The sequence below is a fragment of the Balaenoptera musculus genome, chromosome 15, assembly GCF_009873245.2.
Source record: "Balaenoptera musculus isolate JJ_BM4_2016_0621 chromosome 15, mBalMus1.pri.v3, whole genome shotgun sequence".
Taxonomy (NCBI): Eukaryota; Metazoa; Chordata; class Mammalia; order Artiodactyla; family Balaenopteridae; genus Balaenoptera; species Balaenoptera musculus.
Window position 1 is genome coordinate 64367525 of NC_045799.1, and position 25525 is coordinate 64393049.

General features: G+C 44.8%; 1 protein-coding gene across 1 annotated transcript in view; it reads right to left on the bottom strand.

Moving 5' to 3' along the window:
* SYT17 (synaptotagmin 17) overlaps positions 1-25525 on the bottom strand; it is an 82726-nt gene that overhangs the window by 16729 nt on the left and 40472 nt on the right. Inside the window, exons 6-7 of the mRNA XM_036824205.1 lie at positions 20197-20317; positions 18473-18628 (exon numbers count right to left, since the gene is read on the bottom strand). Coding sequence (XP_036680100.1) covers positions 18473-18628; positions 20197-20317 — 277 coding nt within the window. The remainder of the gene's footprint in view (positions 1-18472; positions 18629-20196; positions 20318-25525) is intronic.

Sequence of the window (25525 nt, forward strand, 5' to 3'; positions counted from 1 at the left end):
GAACATACATACCAAAAATTACCTTAAACGTAATTTAAGCCAAAAGACACAGACTGACTGAATGGATACAAAAACAAGACCCATATATATGCTGTCTACAAGAGACCCACTTCAGACCTAGGGACACATACAGACTGAAAGTGAAGGGATGGAAAAAGATATTCCATGCAAATGGAAATCAAAAGAAAGCTCGAGCAGCAATACTCATATCAGATAAAATAGACTTTAAAGAATGTTACAAGAGACAAGGAAGTATACTACATAATGATCAAGGGACCAATCCAAGAAGAAGATATAACAATTATAAATATATATGCACCCAACATAGGAGCACCTCAGTACATAAGGCAACTGCTAACAGCTATAAAAGAGGAAATCGACAGTAACACAATAATAGTGGGGGACTTTAACACCTTACTTACACCAATGGACAGATCATCCAGATAGAAAATTAATAAGGAAACACAAGCTTTAAATGACACAATAGACCAGATAGATTTAATTGATATTTATAGGACATTCCAACCAAAAACTGCAGATTACACTTTCTTCTCAAGAGCACACGGAACATTCTCCAGGATAGATCACATCCTGGGTCACAAATCAAGCCTCGGTAAATTTAATAAAATTGAAATCAGGGACTTCCCTGGTGGCGCAGTGGTTAAGAATCCGCCTGCCAATGCAGGGGACGTGGGTTTGATCCCTGGTTCGGGAAGATCCCACATGCCACGGAGCAACTAAGCCCGTGTGCCACAACTACTGAAGCCCACCCGCCTAGAGCTAGTGCTCCACCACAAGAGAAGCCACAGCAATGAGAAGCCCGTGCAACACAATGAAGAGCAGCCCCCCACTCTCCACAACTGGAGAAGGCCCACGCACAGCAACGAAGACCCAACACAGCCAAAAACAAAAACAGATTATTACCTTAAAAAAAAAATTTAAAAAAATAAAATAAAATTGAAGTCATACCAAGCATCTTTTCCGACCACAACGCTATGAGATTAGAAATCAATTACAGGGAAAAAAACATAAAAAACACAAACACATGGAGGCTAAACAATACGTTACTAAATAACCAAGAGATCACTGAAGAAATCAAAGAGGAAATCAAAAAATACCTAGAGACAAATTACGATGAGAACACAACGATCCAAAACCTATGGGACGCAGCAAAAGCAGTAATAAGAGGGAAGTTTATAGCAATACAAGCCTACCTCAAGAAACAAAAAAAAATCTCAAATAAACAATCTAAACTTACACCTAAAGGAACTAGAGAAAGAAGAACAAACAAAACCCAAAGTTAGTAGAAGGAAAGAAATCATAAAGATCAGAGCAGAAATAAATGAAATAGAAACAAAGAAAACAATAGCAAAGATCAATAAAACTAAAAGCTGGTTCTTTGAGAAGATAAACAAAATTGACAAACCATTAGCCAGATTCATCAAGAAAAAGAGGGAGAGGACTCAAATCAATAAAGTTAGAAATGAAAAAGGAGAAGTTACAACAGACACTGTGGAAATACAGAGCATCATAAGAGCCTACTACAAGCAACTCTATGCCAATAAAATGGACAACCTGGAAGAAATGGACAAATTCTTAGAAAGGTATAACCTTCTAAGACTGAACCAGGAAGAAATAGAAAATATGAACAGACCAATCACAAGCAATGAAATTGAAACTGTGATTAAAAATCTTCCAACAAACAAAAGTCCAGGACCACATGGCTTCACAGGTGAATTCCATCAAACATTTAGAGAAGAGCTAACACCCATCCTTCTCAAACTCTTTCAAAAAATTGCACATGAAGGAACACTCCCAAACTCATTCTATGAGGCCACCATTACCCTGATACCAAAACCAGACAAAGATACTACAAAAAAAGAAAATTACAGACCAATATCACTGATGAATATAGATAGAAAAATCCTCAACAAAATACTAGCAAACAGAATCCAACAACACATTAAAAGGATTATACACCATGATCAAGTGGGATTTATCCCAGGGATGCAAGGATTCTTCAATATACCAAATCAATCAATGTGATACACCATATTAACAAACTGAAGGAGAAAAACCCTATGATCATCTCAATAGATGCAGAAAAAGCTTTTGACAAAATTCAACACCCATTTATGATAAAAACTCTCCAGAAAGTGGGCACAGAGGGAACCTACCTCAACATAATAAAGCCCATATACGACAAACCCACAGCAAACATCATTCTCAATGGTGAAAAACTGAAAGCATTTCCTCTAAGATCAGGAACAAGACAAAGATGTCCACTCTCGCCACTATTATTCAACATAGTTTTGGAAGTCCTAGCCACAGCAATCAGAGAAGAAAAAGAAATAAAAGGAAAATTGGAAAAGAAGAAGTAAAACTGTCACTGTTTGCAGATGACATGATGCCATACATACAGAATCCTAAAGATGCCACCAGAAAACTACTAGAGGTAATCAATGAATTTGGTAAAGTTGCAGGATACAAAATTAATGCACAGAAATCTCTTGCATTCCTATACACTAACAACAAAAGATCAGAAAGAGAAATTAAGGAAACAATCCCATTCACCATTGCAACAAAAAGAATAAAATACCTAGGAATAAACCTACCTAAGGAGGTAAAAGACCTGTACTCAGAAAACTATAAGACACTGATAAAAGAAATCAGAGGTGACACAAACAGATGGAGAGATATACCATGTTCTTGCATTGGAAGAATCAATATTGTGAAAATGACTATAGTACCCAAAACAATCTACAGATTCAATGCAATTCCTATCAAATTACCAGTGGCATTTTTTACAGAACTAGAACAAAAAATCTTAAAATTTGTATGGAGACACAAAAGACCCCGAATAGCCAAAGCAATCTTGAGGGAAAAAAACGGAGCTGGAGGAATCAGACTCCCTGAGTTCAGACTATACTACAAAGCTACAGTAATCAAGACAATATGGTTCTGGCACAAAAACAGAAATCTAGATCAATGGAACAGGATAGAAAGCCCAGAGATAAACCCACGCACCTATGCTCAACTAATCTATGGCAAAGGAGGCAAGGATATACAATGGAGAAAGACAGTCTCTTCAATAAGTGGTGCTGGGAAAACTGGACAGCTGCATGTAAAAGAATGAAATTAGAACACTCCCTAACACCATACACAAAAATAAACTCAAAATGGATTAGAGACCTAAATGTAAGACCGGACACTGTAAAACTCTGAGAGGAAAACATAGGAAAAACACTCTTTGACATAAATCACAGCAAGATCTTTTTTGATTCACCTCCTAAAGTAATAGAAATAAAAACAAAAATAAACAAATGGGACCTAATGAAACTTAAAAGCTTTTGCACAGCAAAGGAAACTACAAACAAGACAAAAAGACAACCCTCAGAATGGGAGAAAATATTTGCAAACAAATCAACGGACAAAGGATTAATCTCCCAAATATATAAGCAGCTCATGCAGCTCAATATTAAAAAAACAAACAACCCAATGAAAAACTGGGCAGAAGACCTAAACAGACATTTCTCCAAAGAAGACATACAGATGGCCAAGAAGCACAAGAAAAGCTGCTCAACATCACCAATTATTAAAGAACTGCAAATCAAAGCTACAATGAGGTATCACCTCACACCAGTTAGAATGGGCACCATCAGAAAATCTACAAACAACAAATGCTGGAGAGGGTGTGGAGAAAAGGGAACCCTCTTGCACTGTTGGTAGGAATGTAAATTGATACAGCCACTATGGAGAACAGTATGGAGGTTCCTTAAAAAACTAAAAATAGAATTACCATATGATCCAGCAATCCCACTACTGGGCATATACCCAGAGAAAACCATAATTCAAAAAGACACATGCACCCCAATGTTCACTGCAGCGCTATTTACAATAGCCAGGTCATGGAAGCAACCTAAATGCCCATCGACAGTCAAATGGATAAAGAAGATGTGGTACATATATACAATGGAATATTGCTCAGCCATAAAAAGGAACGAAACTGGGTCATTTGTAGAGACGTGGATGGACGTAGAGACTGTCATACAGAGTGAAGTAAGTCAGAAAGAGAAAAACAAATATCGTACATTAACGCATATATGTGGAACCTAGAAAAATGGTATAGATGAACCGGTTTGCAGGGCAGAAATAGAGACACAGATGTAGAGAACAAATGTATGGACACCAAGGGGGGAAAGCTGCAGGGGGGTGGGGGGGGAGTGGTGATGGTGGGATGAATTGGGAGACTGGGATTGACATATATACACTAATATGTATAAAATAGATAACTAATAAGAACCTGCTGTATAAAAAATAAAATAAAATAAAACTCAAAAATTCAAAAAGAAAGAAGGGCTACAAAACCTCAGCGTTTGATCTATTACAGCTGCTAGCCTTACCTTAACTAATACAGTGCCTTTTGAGCAGGTCACTTGAGCTCTCTGAGTTTGCTCCTCTGTAAAATGGGAATAACACTAGTACGTTCCTCATTTGGTTGTTGTGAGGAAAAATTGAGAGAGTGCTTGGGACAGTGCCTGGAACATACTGAGCCTTGATAAAGGCTGGCTATTATGATTAGCGGGGAGAAGAGCTACAACTGAATTCCTGCCTCTCCCATTATCTCTTCTGTGAATTATTTTCCAAGTCACACTCAGTAACCTGGAGAAGAATGATTTGCTGCCGTCCTGAAATGCCTTAGCGACACACTGGGATTTTAGGGATACTTCTTGTAATGAGGCTGGGGACCCTCACTGTATCACACGGTTGTCCAGGCATCTCTTAAGTATCTTGGCCTCTCCGTACCAAAGAGGCCACTGAGAAGCCAATGTGACCCTGCACAAGGATGGAAGAGGACCCCACCCACGAATCATCCACAGGCTGCCTCTCCTCTGCTTCTCCAGCCCCGATAAAATGAAGTAGAATAAAATCTGAAAGCAGACACATAATGGGAAGTTTGGCACCAAGCCAGTGGATACCCTTCCCGGATGCTGTAACTCAGGATCCTAAAGGGAGTGGCTGAGAGTTAATCCCCCAAAGACCCTCCCTCCCAGGCCAGTGTGGGCACCAGCTCCTGGAGACAGAGGGAAGGATGAGCCCTTCCGCCCACTCTGCTTATTCTTCACCCACTTGTATGCTTTGTTTGTTTTTTTTTTTTTCTGGTAAATTATGCCCTTGCCTAAGGCCATCTCTAGAAATAATTGCCATTATAAGTCAACTACATTCTGTCCTGATTTAATGCAGGGGGCGGGGGTCAGGCAGACACCCAGGGAAGCAGTTTTCATGTCAGCTTACAAACAGGGAAAGAGAAAATTACACCCACTGAGCATCTGCTGTGTGCTAAGTGCCCTGCACTCACATCAGCTCACCCATCCTTCGTGAAGGCAGAGCCCCATCTGCCTTGCTCACTTCTGTTTCTCCGGTGCCAAACAGTCCTAGGCACACGGGAGGTTATCACCTAAGCTCCTGACCATGGCCCCTACTTGGCACTCTGACCTCACTGAATAAGTCACTCCCCTCATTAACTATGCTCTCGCCACTGTACCGTCTTTCTTTTCTTTGAACAAAACAAGCTCATTCTTACCTCAGGGGCTTTGCATTTGCCATTTCCTCTGCCTAGAATGTCCCTCTCTCCCATCTTTGCAGGGCTGCTCCTTTCTCAGCTTACGTTACCCAGTTTAAAGTAATGTTCCAGGCCCTCTCTGTTGCCTTACTTTACTCATCTTTAGGTGTTTATTTATTTCTTGTTTGTCTCACCCCAACTAGAATGCCAGCATCATGAACGGATGGATTACTTCTGTCTTTCTGCTATCTCTCCAGCAACTAAGCACAGCAACTCAACATAGTAGAGACTTGATAAATATCTGAGGCTGTAAAACCCAGCGATTGAGAGCCCAGATTCTGGACCGAGATGACCCGAGTCGGAATCCTGGCTCCAGGATCTTGAACCAGATGCTCATCCTATTGCTGCCTCAGTTTCTTCATTCTTCATTAAAATGATGATGATGCCCATGTCACAGTGTTTCTATGAGGATTAAATAAGTTAATTCACGTGAAAACAGTTGGAGTAGTTCCTGGCATGTAGGAGACGCTGTGTATGTATTTGCTATTATTATTGTTAAAATCTGAATGAACAGGGTCGGGGAGGGGAAGGGGGAGAGGAAGAAAGAAGTCAAAAGGTACAAACTTCCAATTATAAGATACAGAAGTACTAGGGATATAATGTACAACACGATGACTATAGTTAATGTAGTATGATACACGGGAAGGTTGTTAAGAGAGTAGATCCTAAGAGATCTCATCACAAGGGGAAATTTTTTTTCTTTTTATTGTATCTATATGAGATGATGGATGTTAATTAAACCTACTGTGGTGATCATTTCACAATATATGTAAATTAAACCATCATGCTATATGTCTTAAACACATACACTGATATATGTCAATTATTTCTCAATGAAACTGGGAAAAAAAGGAATCTAAAATAAGAAACCAGGAAAAAAAACTGAACAACCCCAAGGTAGATTCTATGTGCATCTGAAAGATGGAGAATGGAGGCTCAAAGATATTAAAAGGTCCTGCACAACGTGATACAGCAACCAAGCTCTGGAATCTGGTTTTCTGATTTCTCAGCCACAGCTATTTCCATGACAGTGAAAGCTCTCCTCGAAATATAGACAGACAGGTAACACTATAGCTTGTGCCCTGCAGGCCCTGGCATTTTAAAGGTTAAGCCTTCTCCAGCTGACTGGCAGCTCTGGGTTGGTGAAGTCAGGACAAGGCAATGGACAGAAGGGATATCTGGAAAGGATACTTCCGATTTCTGATTTTACTTCACGCACAAGCCTTCACCTCCACCGCCCCCGGGTGCTGGCCTTGGCTGCCGGGCCTGACTGCTGGCAGCCAGCACTGAGGCACAGGCGAGGCTGAACCTGGTCTGCACTGGCTCTCCCTTCTCACTCCATGTAGCTCAGGCCCTGCAGGGACGCATATGGCTGGATAAATTCCCAGCCCCCTGATGGTCTCCCCCATGGGGACTTGCCTGGAACGAGGCTTCATCAAAAGGCACCAAAATCGTTAAAAGACCATGCAAATGGAATAAAAATCCCCAGGAACCCTGGCAGCAGGCCTGGTCTTCAAAGGCTGCCACTGGAACCCAAAATGAATGTTTAAGATCCAGCCAAGTTTTACCGCCTGGGTGGACTCTGGCAGCCTCAACGAGCTCTCTGGAGAAGAGGCTGAAGTGCGGGTGCCACTGCGGGCTCTGTGCTCTGCCAGGGGAGCCCCAGGGTGACGGGTCTCAGCTTCCCTCTCCTGATGACTTGGCTGGAGTTCTGCGTCTGCCCACATCCAAGGTCAAAGCCACAATCCGCAGAGCCCTCAGCAAGCACTGTGCTAAGCATGTTACATACAGGATTTCCTTTTGTCCCTGCAACACTCCACTCTGTGAGGTGGCAACGGAGATGTACAGACAAGGAAATCGTGGTTCAGAGTTAAGTACTTGCCGAGATAGAGGATGGTCCTTTACACCTAATCCACCAGCACGTTCTGTTGACTCTGCCTCTATAGTTACATCCTAGCACGTTACTTCTCTGAAACCCTTCTGCCACCTCCCTGGTCCAAGCCACCATCACCTCTCCCCTGGACCAGCACCACAGCCTCGCACATGGTGGGGAGCAGCCCCACCCCCCCTCCTGCTCTCCTTCAACCCAGCTCAACAGCTGGAATACTTTAAGATGATACTTTTGGATACTTTATCCAAATCCGATCACCTCCCGGTCAAAACCCCTCCAAATGTGTCTGGAAGCACTTAGAAAACAATTACAAGCTTCTTGCCCTACAGGCTCTATTTGATCTGTCCTCTCCTACTTCTCCAAACTCATATTGCCTTCCTTGATGTATTGGGGTAACGTGGGAGAACAGAGGAAAGGTCTTCTTGCTATTCAGACTGTGGTCCTCACACCAGCACTGGTGTCATCCAGAGCTTGTTAGCAATACAGATGCTCAGGTCCCATCTCAGACTTACTGATTCAGAATCTGCATTTTAACAAGATCCCCAGGTGATTCATACACACCTAAGTGTATGATGAACAGTCAGGAAGGTTTTGGAATCAAACAGATTGAGTGGGAAGCTCAGCTCAACCACTCACCAGCTGGGTGACTTGGCACAAGTGACTAGTTACTTGCTGTGCAGTGAAGAATTCACCTACCCAAAGCGAGGTGTGGTCAATGCCCTTGGCTCCTGGGAGGTAATCTCCAGGTCCCTGGAATGTCCTGCGGAGTGCCTTTGTGTGTCTCGGGGCTCTGGCCATGGGACTAACAATGGGATTTACGATGGGAGCTTTTGGGCTCGCAGTTCAGTTCAGACCCCTGGAGAAACTGATGACTAAGACATGAGCTGGACCTCCGGGAGGCGCTAGAGACGGAAGGTCGGCCACCGGACAGCGTGTGATCAAGCCCCAGTCAGAACGCCGGACATCAAAGGCTCGGTAAGCCTCCCTGGTTGGCAATACTCTGTGCACACTGTCACCCTTAGTGACCAGGAGGAGGTACCGCTGCCCATGACTCCACGGGGAGAAGATGACGGGACCCTCTGGACTCTGCCCTGTGCGTCTCTTTCCTGGGCTGATTTTAATTTGTACCCTTTTGCTATCGTAAAACTGTAGTCTTAAGTAGTGCTTTCCTGAGTTCTGTGTGTCATTCTGGTAAATTATTAAACCTGAGGGTGGTCACAGGGACTGCGAACTTGTAGCCAACTGGCCTGAAGTGAGGGTGGTCCTTGGGACCTCTGAGCTGGGGACCACTGAGCCTGAAGCGAGGACAGTCTTGTGGGGATGTTCTCTCAGGCTCTGCAGTTGACTCAATTCATTGCACTTCCCTTCTCTGAGCTTCAGTTTCCCCAACTGAAAAACGGCCATCAAAGAGATCACACGTTATATGGTTGTTGAAAGATTAAATGAGATACTGAGTACATAGGAGCCTCATGATAACTACAAGTATTGGTATTACTGTTCCCATTGTTCAGACAAGGAAACTGAGGCTCAGAGACATAAAGCAACTTGCCCACAATCACACAGAGTGTGAAGCCAGGTCTGGCTGACTTTGTCCACAATGCAATACTGTCTACTCATGACTTGCTGATGTTTTCTGGGAAGGGAAGGACAGTCGTGGTCCTGCTGAGCTGGGGTCGTCCACCCTCATCCCAATGCTCCCCACTGTTTCTCTTCTCTCCTTCTGGGATTCATGTGACATAAATATTAGACTTCTTAATATTTCTTCATAGGTCTTTTTTCCTTCTTTTCGTCTTCCCCCACCCCCAGAGAATTTTTTTATTCTCTGTTGTTCAGATTGCCTAATTTTGCTTGATCTCTCTTCAAGTTCATGAACTCTTTCCTCTGCTTTCTCCATTCTGCTATTGAGTCCATCCAGTGAATATTTTATTTCAGTGACTGTACTTTTCAGTTCTAAAATTTCCATTTGGGTTTTTTTTTATATCTTCTATTTCTATATCTGTTGATCTGCTGTCTTCTCTATCTTATCGTTCTTTTTGAGAGGGTTTGCTCTTACTTCCTGAAGCATGGTTTTAACAGCTGCTTTAATGTCTTTGTCTGATAATTCCAATACCTGGGTCATCTTGTGGTTGGTGTCTGCTGATCATATTTACTCTAGGAACTTGCCAGATTTTCCGGTTCTTCATAAACCAGGTAATTTGTATCCTGGACATTTTGATCTTGTATTATGAGAGTCTAGGTCTTGTCAAAATCCTATTGAATATGTTGATTTTTTTAGCTGTAGCAGGCAATTGATCAAAGATTAGGTTCAGACTGCAAGTTCTAACCTGCCTTCATGTGCTGTTATTCCGATGCCAGTTCAGTGTGCAAAGCCTTCGCAGTGCTACTCCCATCTGTGCCTCACGTGTGTCCCCCAGGGGTCTACCCTGTGATTCAGTTCTCAGAGTCTCTGATACACTGTGTAGGGCCATCTCCACTCACGTGCAGCTTGGGATGAGCTCAGGAATTCATACATAAGCTTATGGGATCCCTCCTGGAGCGCCTCCTCTCTGCAATCTTTCTCATTCTGGCTTCCAGGGGCCCACTTTCAAGGCCCTCTGGCTAGAAAGTGGAGGCTTTAGTCTTCCCACTTGGCCGCTCACTGCGCATGACTGGGTCTGGAGCCAAGTGCCTACTGCCAGGCCCGCACACACTGCCAAACCCAGGGCACTGAAGGCAGCACAAGCCGGCCTGGTCCTGGGGCTGAGCCCACACAGCTTCAGTGTCCATCCCTGGCTCCTGAACGCTGTACCAGCTGGCAGCTTTGGGGTGACGGTGATCAGGTGAGGGAGACAACCGCAGGCAGCAGGGCTGAGCTAGTAACCTCAAAAGTGCCAGCGTTTCAACTCACACACACTACGATGATTAAAACAGCAGGTATGGATTTCTAAGTGGTCACTTCTGGGGTGGACAGGTCCACATGATGATCTGCCTTTAATTCCCATAATAGGAATGATTTGCTAGATTTTACACAAGAGAAAGTTGGGACTCAGAGAGGTGGAGTCATTTGCTTGAAGTCACACAGCTGGTTAACAGTGAGGCCAAGATTCAAACCTGAGTCTGTGTAATTCCAGGGTCCACTCCTCTATGGCAGCGTCCATTAATCTCACCATCATCATCAATCTGGCATCTCTCTCTTTTTTTTAAATAGATTTATTGATTGATTGATTAATTGGCTGCGTTGGGTCTTCTGTTGCTGTGCGCGGGCTTTCTCTAGCTGCCGCGAGCGGGGGCCACTCTTCGCTGCGGCGCGAGGGCCTCCCATTGCGCTGCCTTCTCTTGTTGCGGAGCATGGGCTCTAGGCGCGAGGGCTTCAGTAGCTGTGGCTCGAAGACTCTAGAGCGCAGGCTCAGTAGTTGTGGCGCATGGGCTTAGCTGCTCCACGGCATGTGGGATCTTCCCGGACCAGGGCTTGAACCTGTGTCCCCTGCATTGGCAGGCAGACTCTTAACCACTGCGCCACTAGGGAAACCCAATCTGGTATTTCTTGAGCACTAACTATGTACAAGGCACTGCCTAAAGCTCTTTATATGAATTGTTGAGACTGGTATGTTATAACAGGGGAGGAAACTGAGGCTCAGAAGAGGGATATCAATTACCCAAGGTCACAGGCACTTGCTGAGTGGTAAAGGTGACATCTGAACCAAATTGCATCTCACTTCAATCCATACTCTGAGTAGCCATGCGACCATCTCTCCAGGAGGCGGAGCTAGGCCTGGTACCGAGTGAGCAGGGCTGGGAGAGGAGAAGTCAGAGCCTGCGGAGGCTGCAGAAAGGGGGTGGGGCATAGGTGGGCCGAGGCCAGATGCTGGAGAACATCTGCCCCAGAACAAACCCGCAGCATCTCGATCTCAACGGAGTTTCTGGCTCTCACAGAATGGCTATGCCCCTCTCAGACTGGCTTGCCCTTCTCTCCTCTGCTAGAAACCCACTGCTCCACTTCCCAAACCCCGACACTTTTCCAGCATGTCCTCTGTTGCCCATTCAACCCTGAGGTCTTTCCAGGTAAGAGGGCGGCACACCGTGCTCCAGACCTCCCCTCTCATTCTCCTCCACGCCTCCCCACCCGTCTCATCTCACCAGCAGATGCAATTAACCAATTTGATGCTACAGCTGCAGAAAGCCAAGCAATTATGGAAAACAGACCAGGTGCCTTGGAACTCACTCTCACAGAGGGGCCTGGGAAACCTCCAAGCAGACAGTGGGGTCGGGAGGGAGGCGGAACAGGACAGGCAAACGCTTGCCAACCCAAGCTGTGCAAGAGATCCACTTGGGAAGTTTTGATAAATACACACACACACATCCACACACACCCCAGATACAAATGCACTGGCTGATTCAGCTGCTCTGGGCCAGGGCCTGGGCATCAGGATCTTTTTAAGTCCCCACGTAATACTAATGTACAGATGGGATTAAGAAATCTAATGACGTGCAGAGGTGAGGATCACAGCTGGAGAGTCTGATTCTTTCTAACACAGGCAGAAAGACTGTCACTCACCCGGAGGCACTTTCTGGGTCTCTCCATATCTGCTCCCCAAAGCACGGTCTGCAGACCTGCAGCATCGGAACACCCAGCTGCTGTTAGAAATGCAGAATGCCAGGCCCTGCCCCAGACAGGAGTCAGAATCTGCATTTTAACAAATCCCTGGGGAATGCCTGTGCATGTGAAAGTTTGAGGTGCCATGTTCTCTAGTCCTAGCTAGAGACACTAAGAGTTGGCAAAAAGCCAGGAGTGTCATTCATTGCCTGGCTTCCCTTCCCGGGCGTTCTGCAGCCGCTCGGCACTGGTTATCACTGACAGGCCCCCTTCGAAGCCTATGCCCAGGCCAATTCCTGCAGCAGCTGCCTTGAGAAATTCTAACAGGACGGGAGGGCAGCAGGGCATGGGTTAGCGCCCGTTAGCACCAGGTTGAAATGTGAAGTTGGCCTTGATTTCTCCTCCAGCCCTACCTGATCTCCTCTCCCTCCCTACACCCTTCAGCTCCCAGCTCACGTGTCACCTCCTCTCACTCCCCAGACTGGCTCGGGCACTTCCGCAATAGGCCCTGCTTCTCTGCTTCATAACCCTTAGGCCAACTCACAATTACATCACTTTGCTGTGGCATTTGATTGATGTCTCCCTCCAGAAGAAAGCTCCATGAGAACATGTGTCATGAACGTCTGGTTGTCTACTGAATAAGGAGCATCTAGCACAGTGCCAGGCACATAGTAGGTGCTCAAAAAAAATTCATTTGGTGGGGACGGACACCTGGTTAGCTCCTGTCTTGGGCAGCTGGACCCTGCCTGCCCCCAGCTCTGCCATCACAGGCCGCCTGTAGGCAGCGGGTCCCCACTCCTGCTGCCCCCAGGCATTGGGAACCTTTTCTAAGCTAAGTGCCTCTTGACTAAGGTCGCCAGATGAGTAAGAGCTTTGAATGCTTTTCAGAAGGCCAGGAAGCCCAGGGTACTTAGGGGAAACAGAGACATAGGGCCAGAGGAGCATGACATAAACTTTAGTTCCTTCTAACCTAGCGATCTCCCCCAAACTTCACCTCCAAGCAGACAGAGGGTCTTCCTCTGACACTCAGAAGGAGAGGGACAGGAAGATGAGACAATACCCCACCCAGGTAAGTCTGTAAAATAAGTCCTTCCCTTTTTGGACTTTCCACAGAATCTCAGACTCTAAATTGACAAAGTGGGTAGAACATATTATTTATTTATGTATAATTACCCGTCTTCTTTCAGAAGCTTTAAGATGGCATCTGGCTGCATAAATCTGGTGTCTATCAAGTAGTAATAATAGTAGCTAATACTGAAGGAGCACTTTCTCTGAGCCAAGCACCATTCTAAGCCTTCACATATATTAACTCATTTTGGGCTTGACAACATCTGCTGAAGTAAGGGCCACTGTCCCCATTTTACAGATGAGGAAGCTGAGGCAAAGAGAGGCCAAGGAAAGTGCCAAGATCACGGAGTGAACCCTAGGCATCTGGCTCAAAGGTCTGGCCCCTAACCACTGCATTTACCCCCTCAGGGAGGACAGTCTGCAAGGGTCTGGCCCCAGCATCCAGGAACTACTCTGAACGACTGGGGTTCTGCGGAGCTCAAGCTACATTTCTTGTCTCTCTCCTTTTTTTAAATTGTGGTAAAATACACATAACATAAAATTTACCATTTTAACCATTTTAAGGTATACGGTGGCATTAAGACAATTCACATTGTGCAGCCATCACCACCATCCATCTCCAGAATCTTTTCATCCTCCCAAAGTAAAACTCTGTACCCTTTAAATACTAACTCCCCATTCTCCCCTCCCCTCTGCCCCTGGTAACTCTATTCTACTTTCTGTCCCTATCAATTTGATTACTCTAAGTACCTCATATAAAGGGAATGACACACTATTTGTCCTTTTATATCTGGCTTATTACTTAGCATAATGTCCTCCAGGTTCATCCATGTAGGAGCATGCGTCAGTTTCCTTCCTTTTAAGGCTGAATAACATGCCACTGTGTAGACACACCACACTATGTTTACCCATTTATGCATCCATCAGTGCACACTTGGGTTGCCTGCTCCCACCCCCGCTCTTTTTAGCTGTTGTGAATAAGGCTGCTTTGAACACGAGTGTACAAGTATGTCTTAGTTCTGCTTTCAATTCTTTTGGGCATATGCCCAGAAGTAGAATTGCTGGATCATATGGCAATTCTATTTTTAATTTTTCGAAGAGCTGTTATCAAGCTACGTTTCCTTTTTTCTTTCTTTTCTTTTTTCCTCCTACTTCCAATAACAGCCCAGTAAGCCCAGTGGCCAACTCCACTTGACTACCTAGAAGGCCTCTGGACCTCAGGCTGCTGTCTCAGGAGTCAAAAAGCAATTTTCCCCCTCTTTTCTTTTAAACTTCAGCTGCAGAAATCACCTGATTGCAAACTGCAGAAGAACCCTCATCCCACACAGGAAAGGAACTGCTCAGAAAGCCCAGCCCACCAGCTAATCACAGGCTTTTACCAGGGTTCTCCACAAATGCTTCAATTGCAGATCAACCTTCCTTTTGTTAGGAAGTGTTTGGAAACATGCTAATGGGCTGGCTTCCAGATCCTTAGCCTAGAGGTGACAGCTCTTTCCCCCTAGTTGATAAATAAAGCAAGTTAGAACCTTATGCATTCGAATTCAGGAGAATCACAGCTTTGCCTAGATAGATATCAGCTTAATCCACATTTCTTTATTATTCCAGCCAGTGGGCCTTTATGTAAAATGCCACCCCAGCTGGGATTTCCACTCAAAGCTGTGGCTTGGAAGGCTGACTGACCATTAGAAATATCTGGGGTGCTTTAAAAATATAGGTATTTATAGAGAGCCCAGGACCCCGGCTTAGCCCAGCTGAATCAGAGTCTCTGGGGTGGCATCTGGCCACTGGTAGCAGTTTAAAGCTCCCAGCTGATTCTAAAGTACAGCCAGTCTTGAGAATCCCTTGCTTAAGGGGGCACAGAGGCCTGCAATCCTTCCTGCTCTACAAAGAATATTTTCAATGGGCTTTTAACCTGAGGAGAGAAACCCGAGCTAGGGGCCTGAAACGCCAACCTTTAAAGGAGAGAAGCAGGTCTTCCACAGATGGAGAGCACAGGCCTTGCTGATGGTCGCAGCTGACAACTGCCCCCTAAAGTTGGGGGAGGGGGGATGTCAAATGAGAGATGTACGGTGGGGAGGTGGGGCTGGGAGCGCCACTCCGGTTTGAGGCTTCTGCCGTATTGGCCTCACATATGGGATTCAAGGGGTTCAAAACACCTCTGAACTGTGTACAAAATTTTCTGTCCCTCTGTGTATTTTTCTGGGGAGGGTACTCCAGAGTTCCTATCACATGCTCTGAAGCTCTGTCACACACTCCTACCCCTCCCCCCAGAATGAATAACCTTGGCTTTTTATCACAGTATACCATGTGATGGTATATAATGCAGTTATTAAAAACAAACAGTTAGATCCATTCATATTTGCATTGACCTGGAGGGACTGGACACATTCATTGTTAATAAAACAGAAGCAAGTTTCAGAGTGACGTTCACAGAATGGTCCAGAAACCTCCACAAGAACAGGGATTGCTTAATACACAGTTCTGGAATGAATGAATAACTTTTTAAAAGAACTGACTCTTCCGTATGTGGATGATGTTTGTGTGAACAAGGGGAAAAGTGTGGAGTGAGACACACCAGGACATTAAAGGTGGCGACTTCAGGGAGAAGGGCCTGGAAGGAGGGTGAGGAAGAGAGTAAAATTTCCTTTTAATAATAATTAACAGTTAGCTGAGGGCTTGCTCTGTGCCTGGCACGGTGCTCAGCATTGATTATGAATGGATCTCATTTAATCTACATAAAGTCCTTTGAGGTCTCCTTGTATGCTTATCCCTGTTTTACAGATGAGAAAACCGAAGCACGCAGGTCTTGCCCAAGGCCACAAAGTCAGGACCCGGGCTATGCATTTGAACCCCTCTGTTCTTCTGATTCTCCGTCCATACACATCCTTCGGTTGTATCACTCACAAGCATGGGCTACTTTTGTCATAAAATTTTAAGTAAAATACAAGTGTCAGGACTTTCCACACGGGCTCTCTCAATGCAACCCGCCCCCTGCCCGAATCCCTTCCTGATCTAAAGGTGCAACGTTAAGTCCTTTATTCTCAGGAGGGATGTAGGAATCGATATTCCATACTTGGATCCAGTCTTGGTTCAATATGTTTCCCACTGCCTGCTGGCTACTTTTAAGGAGTCAGTGGAATCACTGTCTTGTCTTGACCTGAAACCTTCCAGGGAGTGAGGTCCTTGTCTGTTGGTAACTCAGTCTGGACAGAAGCCATCACAGGCTCTATCAGAAATCATTACATCTGCTAGGGCAGGTGGCCCTGATTAGATGCAGACTCTCTGGGTGACAGGTCTTGAGAAAACCCAGAACCAGCCTGCCTCGGAGGGGTCTTGGAGCACGGAACATTAGCAATCTTGGGGATGAGAAGCAATAAGCTTGTGCAGCGGAAGGATTGCATGCAAGGATTTTTCAGCCATGGCCTGCTTTCTTGGGAGACCTGCACCAAGGATTCTAGACTGGATCTGAACAGATGAAGGTTTCCAATTACTCTGGAGCAGGACTCCTCAAAGTATGATGTCAGATCCCTAATGCCAGCACTACTTGGGTGCTTGAGGAAATGCAGATCCCTTGATCTTAGGAGCTAGCAAGACCAGAGCTTGAATCCTGACTCTTACCGGCTTGAGACCCTGGGTGGATTGCTTATGTGTTAGGCCTCAGTCCCCTGCCCTGTAAGCGGATGAGGATGATGTTGATTTGACAGGGTGGACTCTGATGAATATTAGCAATAATATAGGTGAGGTCTGTGAAAAGGACACAGGAAATAATAACCATCACTTCTACTAACTACCTTGTGTGGGGGTGGGGGGGGCAGCTTCTAACATGGCTCCAATGATCCCTGCCTTCCAGTATCCACACCCTTGTATCCTCCCCTCTCCTCGAATGTGAGCTGGACCTAGCGAGTTGTTCACACCCTTGTATCCTCCCCTCCCCTCGAATGTGAGCTGGACCTAGCGAGTTGTTCACACCCTTGTATCCTCCCCTCCCCTTGAATGTGAGCTGGACCTAGCGAGTTGCTTCTAATGAGTGGAATATGGCAAAAGTGACAGGACGTCACTTCCAAGACTGGGTTACAAAAAGACTCGAGCTTCCGTCTTGCTTCCTTTCTTACTCCCTCACTTGCCCACTCTAATGGAAGCCATCTGCCATGCTGTGCACTGCCCTATGAAGCAGCCCATGTGGGCAAGGTCACTGGCCAACACCCAGGAAGGAACTGAGGTCTCAAGCCAACATTTTGCAAGGAACTGAATCCTGCCAACAACTATGTGAGAGAGCATGAAAACAGATCCCCACCCTACCTCCAGTTGAGCCTTCAGATGAGACTGCAGCCCCCGCCAATACCTTAATTGCAGCCTTGCCAGAGAACCTCAGCCAGAAGCACCCAGCAAATCTATGACTGGATTCTTGACCCACAGGAACTATGAGATAATAAATGTTGATTTTTTAACCCACTAAAGTTTGGGGTGATAACTAATACACTCTGGAAACAGTAGATTAAATTACACGCTGGAAACAATAGATTCAGCCAGAGTGTGGCACCTGAAGCCCCTACTTAAATACCATGTCCTCTGGGAAGCCTTTCAAAATCCTCCTCTCGGAGTTAGGTGATCCTATTTTCTCATGTTTCCCTATTAGACCATAAGCCACTTGAATCATCATACTGTCAAAGCTCACACAGCACTTACTATTACCTCAAAGACAAAATTTACTTAATCTTCACGACAAACCTATGAAGCCAAGTACTATTATTGCCCACGTTTTATAGATGGAAGAAACTGAGGCTCAGAGAGGCTAAGTCAGCGGTCCCCAACCTTTTTGGCACCAGGGACCGGTTTCGTGGAAGACAATTTTTCCACGGACGGAGGTTGGGGGTGGAACGGTTGTTCAGGCGATAGTATGAGCGATGGCGGGGATGGTTCAGGCAGTAATGCGAGCAGTGGGGAGCAGCAGATGAAGCTTCGCTCGCTCCCCCGCCGCTCACCTCCAGCTGTGCAGCCTGGTTCCTAACAGGCCGCAGACCAGTACTGGTCAGCAAACCAGGGGTTGGAAACCCCTGGGCTAAGTAACTTGCCCAAGACTTTAGTAATTATGTGGAAGTGCCAGGAAATCTGGCTCCAAAATTTACATTTGTAATAATTATACTTCGTGGTTCTATGAATCTTTTCCAAGTCCACAAATGGTGAGTTCAAACCCAGGTAGCTGAATACCAGATGTGAAGTTCTTAAACATCACCCTCTCTCTATCACCTTCTATCCCTAGGACAATACACTGAATATGCCTCACCTGCAGTTCATCAATGTCTGGAACACTACCTACCTGTAAACACTAGGCTAGCATTTTCCAGTTCTTCTTGAGGAACTTTGAAGCTGAAGGATTCATTGTAGAAAGGATCAATTGTGCCTCTTAAGAAGGATGTCTTCTTTGTTTTCACAAGCTTGAGTCCATGTACCAGCTGGATTTTCACAAAGGGATCTGAGAATTGGATGCAGAATCATAGTGTTGGAGATCAGGAAACCCAATCCATCCATCCATCCATCCATCCATCCATCCATCCATCCATCCATCCATCTATCCATCCATCCACCCATCCACCTATCCATCCAACTTCCCATCCATTTGACAACCCAACCACTGACCCATCCTTTCATTTCTCATCAGTCCATCCATTCCAGGTTTCCACTCCTCCTTTCATTCATCCATTTTCCCATCTATTCATCTATTATATATTCTTCCTTTTTCCCATCCAGCTGCTTATCTGCTCACCCCTTTCTCTCTTACTCTAGCCATCCAAAATTTATTGAGCTCCTCCCGTGTGTCAGGCATTGTGTTCATTTTACAGATGAAGAAACTGAGGACTCAAGACAGGAAATGATTTGCTTAAGATCAGGCTAGTGGAAGAAGAGCTAGACCTAGAGTCTGTCCTAGTTTTCTGCCCTTAGAGACCCATTATCATGTCAGTGAGCCCATAGCCCATACAGGGAAAAACAGAATTATAACTATCACTCTCAGATCACTTTATGGTTTACAAAGAGATTCATGTACATTACCTAATTTTGTATTTGTTTAAACAACCCAGTGAGATGAATACTGTTATTATCTCAATTTTTGAGATGGAGAAATTGAGGCTTATAGAGGTTAAGTAACTTCCCCAAGACCACATTATTTATAAGCAGTAGAACTAGGCTTTGGTTCCAGGCAGTTTGACTCCGGAGCCCTTAATCATTTTATCATACTGACTCTCCCATTGTGGTGATTCTGAAACTCTCCAGCCTTAATACCATTCCCTCTACTGGCCCCTTCAAAACCTGTTTTTATAATGTGGTTTTTGAGAATACAAGTTGTCTTCTAAATTCAGCTGTCACTTTATAGCAAAAGTAAGTTCTTTTGGCTGTTGCACTAAGAGAAGACTGTATTTCCACTACTGAGCAACCATGGCTGCTTTCATGATAATATCCTTTGCTGTTATGGGAAAGCTACATACAAATGGAATGTAATCTGTTCTATTTCATTAAAAGTCACGTTTGAATTGGTGTGTTGTAGGCACTTTAAATACAACGGTCTTTTCAGAGCTGGGATTTATAAAGACTTATGCTACTCTTCAAAAGAGCTGGGAAAAGAACCTCAGGGCGTGTCCACTGCTCTCACAGATTAGAATGCATGGTCAGTGCACGCTATCGCCACCTGGAGCATGGTGTCTCCATTACATGCACAGCATCTGGAAAGGCAAGTAACTTCCTTGGGGCTGCATATGTATACAAAGAGGATCTAGATTTCAGTAGTTATCACACCTGGTCTCGGTCAAACCCCTGCTTCAAATGGAGTAACTGGAATGGTATCACTTACCTGCCTCATCCTAAGAAACAACCGATCGTTTATTTTTCCTCTTGAACTAACATCCTAGATCTGGATGCTACTTTACCCTCAAAGGGTCGTATTAATTAATAGTATCCAGGATGCAGAAAAAGAAAATCAGGTCCCTTGTGTCAAACAAACATAGATGGCTTGTTAAAGAAATGGGGGAAGGAGAGGTCACACAGTACCTGAACCTTGGCTCACATCTGTCTGAAGAAGTTGCTTGGCTCGAATGACATCAACGTTCAGTCTCCCAGCACTCGGGAGATAATTCAGTGACAGAAGCAGCTCCCCCAGTTCTACCTCATTCTGCGGAGGAAGGATATGGTCAGGAAGGTGCATTTTTTTGGTATTCTTTTTGTACCTATCATGCAGGAAACTGATTCTAGCAGCTCACAAATGGACTTCTGTGGGTGGATCAGCTGACAGTAAGTGCCTCTTTCTTTGACTTCTTTTAGCCTCTGTCCCCACTTATTTTCTTCCATCTATTTCAGAAAGTTTGTTCTGCTCTTAGAATGTTTAAGAGCAGCCACAATATAGTGAGAACAAAAGCATCAATAATGATAATAAATAAATGCTACATGTCGAGCTTTGTGCTAAGTACTTAACATGTAATTATTAGTTCAATCTTCATAACGAGTCTGTGAGATATGAGTATTACATTTAATAGGAGAGGAAACTGAGGTTCAGAGGAAACAGAGGCTCAGAAACATGTCCAAGGCCACACACAGCTAGAAAGTGGTAGTGCTGGCACTTGGAGCCGGGGAGGCTGATTCCAGATTCTCTGACCATCGTGCTATTCTGCCTCCCTGCAGGGTAACATGGAGGAAGACCACCCTGCAGGGAAACCATCCAGGTGAGAAATCTGTTCTCAACCTGCAGGCTGAGTCCACCACAGAGCCCATGCTTCTCGCCTCACCAAGGCAAGCTCAGACTGTGACATCACTTGTTAAAGAGTACCCATTCCTCTGCTGTCAACACCACCACACTCATGGGAAATTCACATACGCACCCAGTGCATGACTCCATACTTCCAAAAGTACCTAGAAACAAGAGGCCTCCACCTCTCTATCCCTTTAAACATTTTTTTAACTGTAGAAAATTTCAACCATATACAAATTAAACACACCAGTTCAATGAATCTCCATATATCCATCACCCAATTGTACCAATTATCAACATTTTGCTGAAGGATGTTTCATCTTGTCTTAGTCCATACAGGCTGCTATAATAACAAAATACCACAGACAGGGTAGCTTATAAACAACAGAAATTTATTTTTCACAGTTCTGGAGGCTGGGACATCAGGGTGCCTACATGGTCGGGTGAGGGCCCTCTTCAGGGTTGCGGACTTCTCCCTGTATCCTCAGCAGAGGGCTGGGAAGCTCTCTGGAGTTTTAGTAAGGGCACTAATCCCATTCAAGGGGGCTCCACCTTCATGACCTAATCACCCTCCCAAAGGCTCCACCTTCTAACACCATCATACTGGGTGTCAGGATTCCAACATGCAAATTTGCGGGTGGTGGGGAGGGGAGAACAAACATTCAGATCATAGCACATCTATACCCTGACTTGTGAAAAATTTTAGCTGAATATTTTAAACCAAGTCCCAGACATGATGTCATTTTACCTATATCTCTTTCAGAGTGCATTTCTAACTGATAAGGACATTAAAACAAATATTTTTAGTATGGGAAATTTCCAATCATATTCAAAAGAAGGCAGAAGAGTATAAGGAACCTCCTCATAGCCACCATCACTCAGCTTCAACAATTATCATCACATGGCCAATCTTGATTCACCTATCCCCTCGTTCAACTCCCTGTACTATTCTGAAGTAATTCCCAAACATCACATTATTTCATCTGTAATATTTTAGCATGTATCTCTAAAAGATCAGATTGATCTATCTGCCTATCTATCTGTCTATCCATCCATCCATCCATCTATCCATCCATTCTTCATCCACCAACCCACTCACACACCCATAATCTCTATCCCTTTTGGTGTCAGTCATTTGAGCAAATTAATGCCAAGTGGCAGCTCTAGAACAATGCTTCGTAGATACTCAATAAAGATTTGTTGACTAGATGAAGAGTCAAACCAAAAGATTTCTGAACCGAGTGACTTAGTCCCCAAACAAGAAACAACCTTGTAAATTAACTCAGAGGTTGCAGACTGGCAGCCTGTAGATGCGTTTTGTTTGGTTCACATCACGTTTAAACAGATAATTCCTTGCTAATAACTATAAAATTTAAGAATCAAGATTTTTCACACTAAAAAAAGTCTGAATTTCTTGTCTTTCTTGAAAAACAGGAAGGTCTGGCAACGCTGGGCCCACATTCCCACCTGGCAACATCTGGCCACAATGCAGTGCCCTCTAGATGGGACCTGCCTCTTCACATCACTGGGTCCCCACCTATTCTCCTTCACCCTTTAGGTTCCTGCTGTCCAGCTCTGGGCATATAAGCTTGCAGATTTTTCAAGAAAGAAACGGCCAACTCAGTGTCCTGAGTAATCAAAGAAGTTCAGAGCCCTTTACGCATTTGCTAGGGGTTTCATTCTTCTTCTTGAAGGCCTGGAAGATGCCGCATCTTCAGAGCATGACCCTGAAGACATATTTGTCCTCAAGCAAGGAATGCTGTGAATTATGCTGGTGCCCAGGCCATGGAGAAGCCATTCATGTCCTGTGGACTTTTTGTTCCTCCCAGGTTTATAAGTCAGAGTGATGCCTTCCCTGCTTCTAAAACAAACCAGCATCTCCTTTGATGATGTAGCTGTAAAGACAGGGATCAGGACTTGCAATTCAGTCAGCTGAGCTGCATAAACAGGGCAAAAAATGGATTCAACCAATCTAGTCATCGAGGGTAGTTTGTTTAGGGATGGGCTCAATTGAGGAACAATTTAGGATGGCAAGAAATTAGCCTACGTACACAGACCAGTGGTTCTCAACTGGGGACAATTTTGCCCCCAGGGGACATTTGCCAATGTCTGGAGACATTCTGGGTTGTCACAACTGGGGTCAGGGATGCTCCTGGCACCCTTCCCTTCATAGGATACCCAAATCTAGTGTAAGTCCCGGACCCCAAACAGAGAATGATCCAGCCCCAAATGGCAACAGTGCTGAGGTTGAGAAACCCTGGACAGACAAGAGAAAGGGGGGTAGATGTCTCTTTTGTGATAACAAGAAAAGAGTAAATATTCTTTAACCCAATAGTTCCATTCCCAGCAACTTACCCCACAGATATCCTCAGACATGTGTGTCGGGATGTGCACACACAAGGAGAATGAAGACAATATCAAGGCTTCCATAGATTGCTTGTGGGCCTACTATGTGCCTGGACTGGGAACGGGATACGGTCCCTGCCTTTGTAGAACATACACTCTGGCAGTGAAGACAGACAGGAAACAGACTAAAAAAGTCATGAATGAGGTGATTTCAGATAATGCTGAGTACCAGGAAGAAAACTCCTGCAGGGTACGGGAGGTGAGGGGCCTTTCTGGGGATATGGAAATATTCTGTATCTTGATTGTGGTAGTGGTTACACAGGTGCATTTTCCCCCAAATCAATAAACTATATATTTAAAATGTATGTATTTATTGTATGTAAATTATACTTCGATAAAGTTGATTAAAAGGAAAGATCTAAAGTAAGCAAGTAGAGCAGAACATTAGCCCTTGTCAAGTCTGGGAGATGGGTACGTGGGTGCTTGTTTTATTGTTTTATGTTAGAAATATTTCATTTAAAAACACAAAATAAATATTAAAAAGGAAATCAAGAAAAGTTAGGCAAGAGAGTGGTGACCGATGGGGCACACGTGGGGACCGCCACGTGAGCCAGGGTGGTCGGAGGGCAAGGCCTCTCTGTGAGGTGAGCTTGGAGGTGGGGGACACACCAGGCAGAGAGAACAGCAAGTGAAAAGAGGGAGAAACCAAGCCGGTGTGTTCAAGAACAGAGGGAAGGCCAGTGTGGCTGGAGGGTGAGAAGAGGTGGCTTCTGGAAGGGTCCCCGGAGCCAGAGAAAGCTGCCCAGCGGCTGACCCACCCCCGGTTGCCAGTTCAAGAGATGGATGGAGAGAGAGGGGCCTGAGGCCAGCTCCTGAGCCCTCAGCGCCTAAGAGGCCCTCAAGCCCTCTCTAAGTGGAGAGTGCTTTCTGGAGTGCACAGAGCTAGAGAGCTGCTCTTTCCCTCCCCTGAGGCCATTGACTGAACCCTCAAGGAGGCAGCTTCCTGGTGTCATCACCTTTCTAAGAAGGTTGTTTGTCATCTAAAAGCTTCTTTTAGTCTTCCTTCCCTTAGTAGGATACAAGCTTCCTGTTCTCTCCCCGTGCTCCACCCCCAACACAAGCATATCAAGGTTTTCATGTTCTATTTTTCCAGGGAAGCCGTTCCATTGATCGAGCCACTCTTTCTGTCTTGGGAGTGATCAGTTTGCAAGACAGCTGTCTGGAATTTGGGGAACAGTTGGTGGAAATGGAAAAGAAGGCTAATTGAGCAATATCGAAGGGCTGATTCATTTAACAAACATTTATTCAACAGTTACTGGGGCCTGGGCCTGGAAAGTCATGAACATGGTAATTACAGCAAACCTTTATGGAGAAATCACCCTAGGCCAGGCACTGACCCCGGCAAGTTAAGGCTCAATCTCATTTCTTCCCCTCAATAGCCCTAGAAATTTCCATTTTACAGATGAAGGGATTCCAGCTCAGAGAAGCCAAGTGACTCAAGTAATCATAAAGAAGGACAGGATGCAAGCTCAGCCCCTGCATTAACTCTCACACCATGTTGCTGCCAATTAAAGCATGATCCCAGCCATCAACAAGTCAGTCTGTTGGGGAAGACTAGGGAAGGTATAAAAAAATAAAAATTCCAGGGGCCTCAGGCTCACTAGGATGGTTATTAAAAAAACAAACAGAAAATAACAAGCGTTGGCACAGATGTGGAGAAACTGGAACCCTGTACATTGCTGGTGGGCATGTAAAATGGTACAGCTGCCCTGCTGTAAACTGTAAACAGTTTGGCCATTCCATGAAAGGTTAAACATACAGATACCACATGATCCAGCAATTTCACTCCTAGGTGTATACTCAAGAGAACAGAAATACGTGCACATGAATTTCACAGCTGCACTATTCACAGTAGCCAAAAGGTGGAAACAGCCCAAATGTCCATCAGTGGATGAATGGATGAACAAAATTTGGTCTATCCATACAACGGAATATTATTCAGTCATAAAAAGGAATGAAGTACTGATACATGCTACAATGTTGTGTAGATGAACCTTAAAAACATGATGCTAGGTGAAAGAAGCCAGACACAAAACCACATCTTGTGTAATTCCATTCATGAGATATCCAGAATCGGTAAATCCATAGAGACAAAAAGCAGATTAGTGGTTGCCAGGATTTGGGAGGAGGGGGAAATGGGGAGTGACTGCTTAGTGGGTACAGAGTCTCCTTTGGAGTGATAGTAATGTCCTGGAAGTAGAGAGAGGTGATGGTCACACAATGTTGAGA